The sequence below is a fragment of the Nicotiana sylvestris genome, chromosome 3 (genome assembly GCF_000393655.2).
Source record: "Nicotiana sylvestris chromosome 3, ASM39365v2, whole genome shotgun sequence".
In the NCBI taxonomy this organism is placed as follows: Eukaryota; Viridiplantae; Streptophyta; class Magnoliopsida; order Solanales; family Solanaceae; genus Nicotiana; species Nicotiana sylvestris.
This window is the reverse complement of record NC_091059.1, coordinates 210,289,766-210,302,922: the sequence shown is the minus strand read 5'-3', so window position 1 is coordinate 210,302,922 and position 13,157 is coordinate 210,289,766. Positions and strand designations below refer to the sequence as shown.

General features: G+C 38.5%; 1 protein-coding gene across 3 annotated transcripts; it reads right to left on the bottom strand.

Annotated features, from left to right (window-relative positions):
- Positions 1–778: 778 nt before the first annotated feature.
- LOC104229819 (uncharacterized) lies at positions 779–12,400 on the bottom strand. 3 transcript variants are annotated; one of them, XM_009782532.2, is made up of 12 exons: positions 11,026–12,400; positions 10,662–10,796; positions 10,378–10,522; positions 9,516–9,815; positions 8,102–8,360; positions 7,465–7,631; positions 7,260–7,370; positions 6,275–6,326; positions 6,076–6,182; positions 5,862–5,990; positions 5,596–5,685; positions 779–925 (listed from the first exon to the last, which is right to left on the bottom strand). In XM_009782532.2, exons 1-12 carry the CDS (start codon positions 12,231–12,233, stop codon positions 875–877), a joined length of 2,754 nt encoding a protein of 917 aa, XP_009780834.1. In that variant the 5' UTR covers positions 12,234–12,400; the 3' UTR covers positions 779–874. The 3 variants fall into 3 exon arrangements, with proteins under 3 accessions (XP_009780834.1, XP_009780833.1, XP_070027538.1); XM_009782531.2 differs by lacking the exon at positions 779–925 and adding an exon at positions 3,982–4,843; XM_070171437.1 differs by lacking the exon at positions 779–925 and adding an exon at positions 3,982–4,843 and having other exon boundaries at positions 9,585–9,815.
- Between the last annotated feature and the right edge of the window lie 757 nt (positions 12,401–13,157).

Here is a 13,157-nt window from a genome sequence, read left to right as displayed (position 1 = left end):
CGCTGCTTTGGGGTGCGGGTGGCAAGAGTCTGTGCTGCTCTCCCGGCTTGAGATGTGGTTGGAGCAAGAGGAATCAACCTTGCCTGAGCTAGGCTACCAAACATGCTCAGGAACTGTGCAAGGGTCTCTTGAAAAGCTGGTGTAGTAGTAGTAGGCACCTCAGGTGTCAGCACTCCAATTAGAGCTACTGGTGGCTCCTCTGTAGCAGCTCGCTCGGGTGCTCTGGCTACACCACGTGAGCGTCCTCGGCCTCTACCCTAGCCCCGGCCTCAGGCGGTTCTAGTAGGAGGCGCGGGTGCCTAGTCATCTCCGGTTGCGCTTGCCCTCACCATCTGTGAGAAAATAGAAGAAAGAAGTTTAGAATTTCGAAGTCAATAATCTCGCACTACAAGGAATCAAATGAAGTGGAATTTTCCTAACAGTTCCATAGCCCCCCAAAGATAAGTACAGATGTCTCCGTACCGATCCGTTAGATACTAATGAACCGGCTTGTGACTCACGACTCCTATGAACCTAGAACTCTGATACCAACTTGTCAGGATCCAAGTTCTCCCTCCGTAAACCATCGTGACGACACCTAGTCCCTACAATTAGGTAAGCCTAACATTTTGCGGAATAGATCTAAAACATAAAGCTAACAACTAACAGGTAACTTTAAATAAGAAATTAAGATGTTGCTCGGCATATAACCATTCTCGAAGGGTACATAAACTCTCCCAAAATCCGGAATATCATAAGTCACAAGCTATAGAAAGAAACAATACTTCTACACTCCGAGTCTAACAAAAGAAGAAAATACAAGAAGTGTTTAACATAGGGAGGAGTAGATAGGGACTCCAAGGTCTGCGGATGCGACATATGTATCTTGAAGTCTCTACAGCTGTCTAGCCTCACTAGTAATGCGGCTGATAAGTGGTACCTGGATCTGCACGTGAAAAAATATACAGGGTAGGGCATGAGTACACCACAATGGTACTCAGTAAGTACCAAGCCTAACCTCAGTCGAGTAGTGACGATATCAGGTTAGGGTCCTACTGATATAAATATAATGAAATAAAACAGAATGAAATATCTCCGTAAAATTAAATATGAAAATCTAACAAGAATAAAATCATAGAAAGACAACAGCTCAGAGTACAGGGTTAACAATAGGGGATCTCCCAAGGTATCGTCTCGTAGTCTCAAACGTAAATGTGTAGGGGGATCTCCCGGAATACCGTTTCGTAGTCCCAAAGTAAATACACAAAACAGGGAAATCTCCCGGAATATCGTTCTGTAGTCCCAAAATAAATATGCAGCTCAACCAACAGAAATAACATTTACAGCAAGAAAACCTAAAGTTAAGACTAAGTCCAGGTCAAGGAAAAAGGGGAGATTTCACTAAACATGTTGCACAGAGTTCATATAGGCAGTTAAAATACGTAAGCATGATATTCTAGACTAAACAGGATAGTTTTACATATGCTAGTATAGTTCAACTAAGGAGAAAACAGGTTATGACTTAGTGAAACGGAGTTTTACAATAAATAGCCCGTGTACGTACTCGTCACCTCACGTATACGACGCTCATATATCAAAACAGTACCAAGTCCTAAGGGGAGTTCCCCTACACAAGATTAGGCAAGCCACTTACCTCGAACCAAACTCAATCAATCCGTAACAATGCTCTTTCCACGTATATCCGGCTCCGGATGGCCCAAATCTAGCCAAATCAATTACATAACATAAATATAACTACAAGAAACTAATCTAGCTAATGAAATCAAGGCTAAAGCAAGTAATTAGAAAATCGCCCTAAAAAGCCTCCCCGAGCCTCTCGGAAACGGGTAAAGGTCACAAATTATGAACATTCATTCACTAACGAGTCTAACCATACCAAATTCAATACCAAAATCTCGATCAAAACCCCAAAATTCGGCCTAAGAACTTTTCTCCAATTTCTCACCCAAATTCATTAATTACATGAAGAATTCAACTATAGATTAATGTAATACAACCAAAATCAAGTTAGGAATCGTTACCCCAAAACTTCCTCTGAAAATCCCTCCAAAAATCGCCATTCCGAATTCTCAAGTCCAAAAATGAAGAATGAAATCAAACCCTCGATTTTGCCCTTTTTCTGCCAGTTAAGCCGCACCTACGGTCAATTACCCGCTTCTGCGGTACTGCATTTGCGGCTAAAACTCCGCATCTGTGGAATCTCATTAAACTACCAGGTTCCGCACTTGCGCACATATATCCGCATCTGCGGATACGCTTCTGCCTCCATCGCCCGCTTCTGCGGAAACTTGTCTTCCTTCCCAAATCCGCTTCTGCAACCACTTCACCCGCAGATGCAGCCCTCATCTGGCATCTGTGCTCACAGGCTCTTATGACCAAAAGCGCACTTGCGACCTTCTCCTTGTTTCTGCGGGGCCGCAACTGTGGACTTCCCACCGCAGGTGCGAAAACACCAAAAAACCAACAACTTCAGAATATGCACAAGTCCAATTTTCCATTCGTTAAGCACCCGAAACTCACCTGAACCCTCGGGACCTCAACCAAACATACCAACCAGTCCTAAAATACCATACGAACTTAGTCAGGCCCTCAAACTAACTCAAACAACGCTAAAATCACGAATCATCCTCCGATTCAAACTTAAAGAACTTAGAATCTCCAAATTTGACATCCGATGCTGAAACCTATCAAACAACATCCGATTGACCCCAAATTTTGCACACAAGTCATATTTAACACTACGGACCTACTCCAACTTCTGGAATCAGAATCCAACCTCGATATCAAAAATTCCACTACCGGTCCAAATCTCCAAAAAATTAATTTTCGCCATTTCAAGTCTAAATGAGTTACAGACCTCCAAAACACAATCCGGACACGCCCCTAAGCCCAAAATCACCCAACTGAGCTAACGGAATCGACGGAACTCCATTCTAGAGTCGTCTTCACACAGTTCCGACTATGGTTCAAATCCTAAGGCTTAAACCTCCATTTAGGGACTAAGTGTCCCAAACACTTCCAAAAACCAAAATGAAACCTCCCGGCAAGTCAAAATAGCAGAAATAGGTATGGGAAGGCAGTTAATAGGGGATCGGGGCTCTAACTCTCAAAACGACTGGCCGGGTCGTTACACCCTTGTAGTCCGGCTCTTTCCCGAACCCCGGACATAAAGGAAACTTATAGCCTGTATGGCCAAGCTGCAAAAATCAGCTTATTTTGAGAAGTGCTTTTTTTCAAAAGTGTTTTTCTCAAAAGAACTTTTGGTGAGAAATAGTTTGTGTTTGGCTAATTAGTTTGAAAAGCACTTCTGAGCAGCAATTAGTGTTTGGCCAAGCTTTTTTTTTTTTGGCCAAGCTTAAAAACTGCTTCTAGGTGTATTTTTCTCAAAAGTGCTTCTCAAAAAAGTGCTTTTGGAGAGAAGCTACTTTTTTCTGCTTCTCCAAAACTGCTTCTGCTTCTACTCAAAAGCATTTTTTTTCCTTCCAAAAGCTTGGCCAAACACCTTAATTTTTGGTCAAAAGTGCTTTTGGCAAAAAAAAAAATATTTTGACGAAAAATAAACTTGGCCAAACAGGCTATTAGTGTATGGGGTTGCATAAGTACTTTTTGTACCGCTCTAAAGTTTTGACTTTATATTTTAAGACCATAAACTTTTCCATCTATTAATTGCACATACCGTCGACTTGCCCAAATTCCTTTACGTCTTAGACCATTCCACTCGCTTGCCACAAGGATCTTTTCCTATTCATTTCTTTTGGTCACTGAGGAAAGCAACTAAAATCCGAGTTTGTTTCTTATACTATATCACTGGTGCTGAAAGTTAACTGTAGCGAACCAGTTCAAGAAGCTAAAAACACTAGTCGTATAAAATATCTCCATGTTTTTAATGTTACTGAAATAACGAGTTCTGAAGGATCAACCTAACCAAGCAATGTGCCATATTTTTATTTGACAACCCAAGTCAATGGTAGAACAATCAAAAGAAAGAAGTTGATGTCTCATCTTCCACGAGATTCTTATCTCCTGTTCATAAATGACTTGTACATTGTCCTTTTCTTTACCTTTACAAATTACAATGATACATACATTATCACCAAATCATCGAAACTATATTTCTATAAAACTAAAAGACTCTTCTTTTCGACTATAATCACACAACATTTTAAAACCACACCAATGCCGGACCCCCTAAATTAATGAGGGCGCCGTCAACCTTCGGCATCATCAGAATCATTTGCACCAAATTTAGAAAGGCTGTCCCAGTATATCTACTCCTACATTATTCTACTTGAATGTGTTTTCCTATTGGATTCTAACAGTTCTCCGAGGAATCAACTTGATTCCATAGTTTCTCCGCATAAGCCTTCTCATCTTCTCTCTCCTTAACAACATAGTCAGTAGCCTCAATTACTTCCTCTTCCTCCACAGGTATTTCTTCCTGTATCCACTCATCCGCCTCTTTTGCTGCTGCATTTACCTCTCTCCCCCTCTCAGTTTGCTCAAGTAAGGCCTCCCTCATCTCCTGAGCGGTAGCAGGTTTGTCTGCTGGTCTATATTTTGGTGCAGGCACAACGAAGGGTAAAACAATATCATCTAAGTTTGTCTGCTGGTTTGTTTTGCAATGAGCATCTGGAGGGGGAGTAATAAATAAGATACCTAGTTCATAATTAGAGACATGAAGTCTCAAACCTAAACTAGAATAACTTGTATTTCCGTTGATTTTCTTGTCTTGTAAACCAGAAACAGGACGCCCCCATGCAGCTTCACTGAAGTTGTGTGATCCACAATAAACCCATCCAAAGGGGGACGCATCTTTCTTCGACTGAAATCTTCTTCGAGCAACCTGCTCACCTCACACATTTTCTTTTTGTCATTAGGACTTCTAAGTGAGATACTAAACATGAATAAGAACTCATTATCTATGTCATGACTTTGACGCTGTTCTGAACCAGAGAAATTAAGGGAGAGCAAGAGAGAGTAATCAAAGGTATGAGTCTCTGACAGATAAGGATGATTAGCAACAACAACAACAGCCCAGTGAGATCCCACTTGTGGGATCTGGGAAAATGATGCATGAAAAAGAAAAGCACTCAAAAATATTTTGCAGTTTCCACTACAGTATTTGTACCGGAAAAAAACAACGTTGATTAACAGTGACAAGATAAGATCAGCATAAACATCACGTAGAAAATCGGTGACGGCACATGAACCTCCATAAGGCAATAAAATCACCAAAGGAGAGTTAAGAATGCAATTAGCGTCAGGATTTTCCAAGAAAGTCAGCACGCGAGACAAGCAAATAAAAGCTTATGACCTCCAAAAGCAATTTAAAAGTTGGGCATGAAACAAATTAACTCAGTTCTATATCTCAAAAGAATTTATCCGGAAAGCAGCAAATTGGATCATTTGTATAGAATAGTAACTGATATCCACATTGTTAAAACAGAGGCAAACACTATCCGTACTCAACTCATCACATAGCATGTTAAAGCAGACACCGAGTTTTGATAAGAACCCTTATCATAGGACTTAACAAAATTAAATGCCAGACCGTGTAGTAGAAGACTTATGCAACTATGTTCTGACAGCTTTTACCTTGGCATGCATGGGATAACCAATTCTGTTGCCAGGAAAAGGAACTGCATCATGTAGAATGCCCATAGTTTTCAACCGATGCCAAGTTTTCTGAGAAACGGAATATTGGGTAAAACTTTTTTAGTTAAATTGCAGTAAATGATTTCTCAAGAACTTGATAAGAAAGAGGGAATCCATTCTTCCAGTCGTCAAACACAGTCAGTTTTTTTTTTAAACTCAAGGACAAATATTTTTCAAGAATTAAAGGAGAGAACAAATTAATCTACCTGTGAAAAGCACAATATACGCCTGGATGCCAAAATTCCACTGCTCGCATTTTTCACTCTTTCAATGGTAGGAAAAATAATTCTAATGGAAGGGTTCCTCAGCTCTTGGCTCACACTCCAGCAGCCCCACTGCCAGAAAAAGTAAGGGCAAAACTTGAACTTAGCAATAACATATTACTCAGCTAAATCATAAAATTTAGTGGCAGCTACTCACATCTGGATCAGATTCCTCTGATTCAGAGAGCCTCAATGACCGCTTCCCACCTGCTGCTGAAAATGCAGCTAAAAATTTTGCATTGATGGACCCAATTGAGGATGCACCTTAACAGAACGGCAACAATAATCATAAATGATAATTCTCAATATATTTTGAAGACAGCCTGATAATCATCAAGTATTCATAGAACACTCACCAAATACAAAATCAGTTTCTAAATGTTCCGGCCATTTGAACTGACCCAAAACCTGAACAAGGTGCAATTGAACGAAAAAAGTCAGGATTCCAATAACTTTTATAAATAAAAATGTTATTTATCAGAAAAATGAAGTCTGTAGAACTTTCTGCTCTGGCTGGTTGTTCCAACTTACACATAACATACATTTTGAATCACTACTATGACTCTTTTGCATGCTTCTTGGTAGTGCTCCAGTAACCAAGAAGCTACTGCTCTTAACGGTGGTGTCCGGGTCACTTGCGCGCACCTCGACTCCACCGGGTACCTGGTACCTCCCACCAACATAGGTACCAAGTAACCCTATCAACCAAGGCTAGAAATCACCTTAGCATCAAACTCACTTAGGAACCACAAGATAGTTCGAAGAAAATTTGAAAAAATTGTGAAAGTGATGGACAATGCATTAAGAATAAAATTGGCTTTTTCGAAAAATTGGTGAAAGTGATGGATAATGCATTAAGAATAAAATTTCCAATCTCGTGTCTAAGCCTCATAAGCTTTTAGACCGTGCTATCCAAGGTAAACCATCACTTGAATCAATCCATGGTTCAAACAGAACAAGATAGTGTACACAGAAAATATTCTGTTTAGTGAAGTTAATCATAATTGTTTTATACTCCAACTTTGATTGAGATCTACACAATTGCTACACTCAAATACAACTGAGAATAATTGGCCTGTATTACTGTGGATATCTCAAGTCTTCTCTCTGCTTTTAGGCTGACAACATGAGAGGGCTACAAAGCATGGCTCTTAAAGGTAAGAATTTGCCACAACTGAAACGCAGTGCCCATAAGCCCACAGCTGAGAATTCTATGGTCTGACACCAAAAAATGGTGACTAGTAGTCCACAGGCCCAAGACATAGTCATTATTCTTAATTGCACCAATATGAAAATCAGTTTAGGTTTGAAAAATATGTCCAACTGTTTCAGAAAAATTACCTCTTGAATCCGCCAAATTCCCCAACACCTCTGAAGCGATGCAATGAGTGTGCAAATTGCAGAAACATGTTCACCTCTAATAATTTCTGAAATGGCTGAAAAGGATGGACCCTGCAAGGTTATGATCTCAATATGACTACTAGACACAAAGACAAATATGTTCAACAGCATTGTCACAGATGAATCCTACTAGTGGTAGGCATACCTGTGATACATGCAGTACTAACTGTACCTTGCTGCTGCTTCCCTCTAAAGCAGCACTAAGAACTTCACTTGGGAAAATATAAGCAGAAAACACGAAAAGACCACTGTCCGAGAGTGGAGCAACCCACTTCGCAAAATTCTTTGGAAGAAACCCAAGTTGAACACATTCTTAGCACACAAAGCAAAAGAATTGGTTCAAAATAAATAAAAAGAAGAATGATTTTGGCAAGCAGAAGAATGCAAATGAATATTCATGTATACTTATTTTAGTATATGATTTAATAGTCTACCACTCTTACAAAGTGGACAAAAAAGCAAGATGTTAACAAGAACAAGACTGAGCTCCTTTTCATTGGGATTAAGTAAAATACAAAATTCAGCTCTTACTAAACTGTTATCATAATGTTGAGATTACGATTTCATCCTCCAAGCTGCTATGACCATTCGTATGTCACAGCCACCACCACTGACATTTATAGTAAACTCTCCTCTAATTAAGGAGTCCGAAAATGCATCAAATCAAACTGACCCTAGTAAAGAGACTTATCATTACATTTCAATACGGATATTATAGATTATAGTTTAAATAGCCAATCTTCCTATTCAAATATGTATATTTGAAGTGGAAAGTACTTTACCCCCCAAAGAGAGATTCTCAGGATTAGGTACGAGAATGCTAACAGCATTTGCATCGGCTTGTATATTTGAGTCTCTCTTTAGAATAACCTCTGATATTCCAAATACATTTTCACCGCTTTTGCGAAGGTAAGCGGCAAGCTTCTTCAGCCGTGCTCCATTATGATCCACTGAAGTACGGAAGAGATGACTTAGACCAGCCACTGATGCTTCAACAGAACCCACTGACTTAAAGTGACATAACTCTGGCACACAATCACCCTACAGCAGTAGTAATAGTGCACTTCAAACTTCAACATTACCAACCACACCCCAAGAAAATGCCTCCAGGCTGTCCCTTACTAATAGAAGTGAAAAAAGAGAGAAAACAATGAAAGAATACACAACTATTTGACCATATAAAAGAGGGTATTCACAAAGCTGCACAGCTCTTCAGATATGAAAACTCACAAGAACAGACGTTAAGTCTCCTATTATTAGAATTTTAAGGGTGGTTTTACTCAGACAACTGGAAGATACATCTTCTTAACATAAAATCAGAATGTAATGGGTGGGATTATTCAGATAATCTTCAAATAAATACCTTTTTCACCCTGGTTTTAGGCCTTCATGGCTTTTTACAATGTTGAATTTAAGAAAATGTCTTTTTTAGATCTCTTACGTGTAAAAGATAGATCTCTCATGTGTAAAAGCAAATCTCTCATGTGTAAAAAAAGAGATGTGGTCATAAAACTAAATACAAGTTTGTAATGGGTCACAAAACCAATTGACCCCAATCAACAGGTAGTTGTTCCAAATTTAAGATAATAGAACAAGTAAAGTCTCAACACAATTGTCGGGAATATATAGCTGAGAAACTCAGACAACTCTAGAAATATCTGTTCATTCCCCAAGGCAGATGAGAAAACTACCCGTCTTTCTACAGATTTTTTGTAACAGCTCTTTATTTGAGATACTTCATATTTCTCAAATCTCAGCCTTAAGATGTACTTTCAAGTTGTTCTTACACCAGAATTCCTACAAAAGCTAGAACACAGACAGTCACAGTTACATCATTTTTGGGGTAAAAAGAAAAGAGATTTTGTTGCTATTCAAGCAAAAACATCAGTAATTGAATTTCTTAATTTCATTTCCATATTGATGTGCATAGATATGTAAGTGCATGCACTTCTACTTGCAATATTTTCTCTTACTGGTACTGTTTGATAACACCACAAAGTGTAGTTTAAATTAGGTGCAACTGTGCAAGCTGACAGATCACTGTACTGAGGCGTTTATCTTTAAACAAACAGGTAATTCCTTTAGAATCCAATGCAACACTAGGAAAATATCATCAGTTTGACTAAAAATAACCGTTCGAATAGGCAACTGTATCAGGCATGACATCACGAATTCACAAGGACAGAGGTTACTGACCCCTAAGAAATGTTTTGGTTTTGATATAAAAGGAATGCGACTTGAGTGGATTCCAGGTACAGAAGCTACCAGATAGCCATCACTTTCTTTAAAATCATAGTTTGTCAGCTCCAGGATCCAATGGGCCTGACTAGGTACATCAGCTACCAAGGAGGCCATAAATCCAGCTAGCTGAGCAGCAAAATCAGATACCAAATGTCCATTTTCCTCTCCAGATATTGCTGTGAAAAGTGAGAAGTAGTCTGGTACATCCAGGCGAGGAAAATCCTGCCACCATATTGTATTTGTCACTCTGCACCACTGCAGCATTTGAGGAGCAGAAAACATTAATACATCTGGACAGAAACTGTACCTAGTACTAACAGATAGATGATTAACAAATTCATATAAAATATTGGGTCTTCCTAACCTACTACTTTAAACCTCATAAGGGATGAATCATGAGAAATCCTGATTACTCCTCTCCATTCCAAAGTTGTGGACCATGTCTAATCTACTTTTTTCTTGTTCACAAGAATATCTCACGGACTCTTAACTTCTACTTGCAGCAGAACACGACGTTGCAGGTGTCAAAAAAATACTATATGCTCTATCAGGCAAACATTTAGCAATCAACCTTACTGCGAGCACCACGATCTTGTCCTTTTCTCAAATTTTTAACAGGTTATCAAGATTAATAAGTATGCTGAGGAAATGGGAAACACGAAGAGAAAAAAAAATTAATAGTTCAGTGCATGATTCCAAAAAGGAAACGTGTTTCTTTCAAGTTCACAAATTAATGAATATAATTTAAAAAAAGATCCAGAGAGAGAAAATGAGCTTCATACAAGACTAGAGAGAGAAAAGGTGATTCAACAAGCACCTGTCCTGCCACCAAATTAGCAGATGTGACCACGACACGGAGACTATCTCTCCTTTGCAACACAAGCAACTTTGGGTGATGGCAACCAATGCCTGATTTCCTCAGGTCTTGACCAAATGCTATCACCTCAGGAAATGGAGGGTAACTGTTACCATGAATTCACTTGATCAAAAAGTTGTTAATTGTTCCATTCCGAAGCAGTTTGAGAAAATCAACCATTTCAAGTACATGCTCGTGACCATTTGGCAAAACAGAGTGAAAAGGGGTGAAATATGTCAACTTACACAACAACAAGGTTTGGAAAATCTGGGTAAGGCTTTGAGGTTCTTTTATCAGGGCTGGAACTCCAACACCGTTCAGCATTGTGGCAAGCGATGGTAACAGGCAGATCAGCTGGAATCTCACAGTAGGACAGAAACCTATAAGAAAAACTCCATTCAGAATAAAATAAAAGCACAAAAGCTACATATAGACATAGACATTTTGGACTATGTAATTGACTATCTTGACTTTATTAGTGAATCTTCAGTTTTTTCATAAGGTCATTTTAGACTTGTTAGTTACCTTATCAGCTTCAAGAATGTCCAGCTTTTAGGAAAGTAATAAAAAAGAAGCTAATCAAAATGCAACCAAACAAATCTGACCTACCATGGTATGTCAGCAGTAAATGTTGCAATAAATAGCTGTTCAAGATTCTCAATTGGATAAAGAAGCTCTGGCAATGATACAACATTAGGATCTTCTGAAAATTTTGGCCCTTCACATGCCAGTCGATTCAAAACGAACTTCTTTCCTGGAGGTGGAACAACGCCGATTCTATTCTTTTCTTTCATTACATCATCAATTTGACCAACAACCTCCTTCCTCATACATCCAAGAGATAAAACTTCTTCACTGCCATTAGCGTCGAACCCATTCTCATGAGATGCCCCATCGTTATTGACTTGTTCTGCACCCTTCCCATCGAGATGACATGTTTCCACCTCAATAGCAAGTGCAGCATCATTGGGGAAATCACATTCCTGATTCTGACCAGGTGCATCCTCAACAATCGATACCTCTTTCCTACAAGCTTTTTCACCAGAATGTACTCCAAGAACACTAGCCACTGGAAACTTAAAATCCTCATTGACTCCAATTTTACCATGACATCTAACTCCCTTTCCATATTCAAGAATAACACATTTTTGGATACACGACACAGGATGATTGCTACATAATACCTCCCTACACATATTTAACAACACATTTGCTTTAGCAATACACTTATAACTTACATATCCAAGTGGAACACAATCTATGGGTGTAACATCATTATCTCCAACTATATTTTTATCAACAACCTCCTGAACAAAGACAGCCTTTTGCAAACAAAATCCTAACCGTAACCCCATACAACAGGTCCTTTGACTTCCACAGCCAAGCGAAACTTCGTCACCGACATAGATATCCACAACCTCGCCTTTTGCAACTTTAACCCCATTAACAAACACCCCATTCAGCGAAACCCTAGATTTACTTGAACTAAAAAATAACCCGTCAGACAAGTACAATTTATTGTTCAAGGGGTCAAAAAGAATCTGGCAATGAATATTACTGACTCGACAGTCTTCAAATATGAAATCACAGCGGCTGCAATTACGACCAATAGAGTATGGTTTATAGGGTTGAAGATGTATAGTATCACAGGAAGAACCAGTACTTTTTCGGATTAGAGGAATTCCAAGAGGTTTTATTTGTAAATATGCTGTATTTAACACATTTGATCTAGGTTTCTTGCATGGAAGAAGAGAACAATCGAGTCTGTGGCGTTTGGAATTTGTAATGTGACGACAAGAATCTGAATACAATTTCATGAATGAATATACGATAAATAGTTACATAAATTATAAGAAAAAACATGGAAGGGAGACGAAACGAATTAAGAGTATACAGAATTAGAAAGGAAGAATTGCAAAAGAATCGAAAAAATGCTGAAACCTGAGGAGTACAGAAGAAGCCAGGAAGCTGTTCTTCCTTGAAATGCTGTCATTGAAAATTTTCCCTCCAATTTGATATATATAGATAGGTTTTGGGCTTTCCTCCAATTACTGGGCCTTCAACTGCTTTTAACTTGGGCTTTGTGAACGTAATACCGAGTATATTTCTTCGGGATTTTTACATAGTTATACTATAATGGAAATCTATTTACCACATTTACTTAGTCTTTTAAGAAAAATTGGCATTTTATAACAACTCATAATAGGAATTGGTAATTTTTTAGCCTTATATTAGGTTTGGTAAAAATAGCCCCAAACAATTGGCATTATATAGCCAAATCCTAAAAAAACCTACTCTCTTTATACACTCTCTAAAAAAAAACTACATGCTTATTTTGGCTTCCCTCCCCCTTTCTCTCCTTGTACTTCTTCTATCTCTTCTCTTTTGCTCTCATAGTTTAGTAAAAATTCTTGCAAATTATGCAAAAAAGTCAGTGGGGTGAAAAGATAAGGTTAATATCACATCAGAGAAAATCAGAAGCAAAAACTAAGAGAGAAAAAATATATTTCAACTTTATTTTTCTTCTCTTTTTTTTTTGTTGAATTGAATGAGTGGGTGCGATTGAAATTGGTTGAAAATACCTAAATGAGGCTATATACAAAATTCGAGCAAGATTAGCAAAATCTAAGAGAGAAAAAATATATTTCAACTTTGTTTTTCTTCTCTCTTCCTTTTTTTTTTTTGGTTGGATTGAATGAGTGGGTGTGATTGAAATTGGTTGAAAATACTAAACGAGGCTA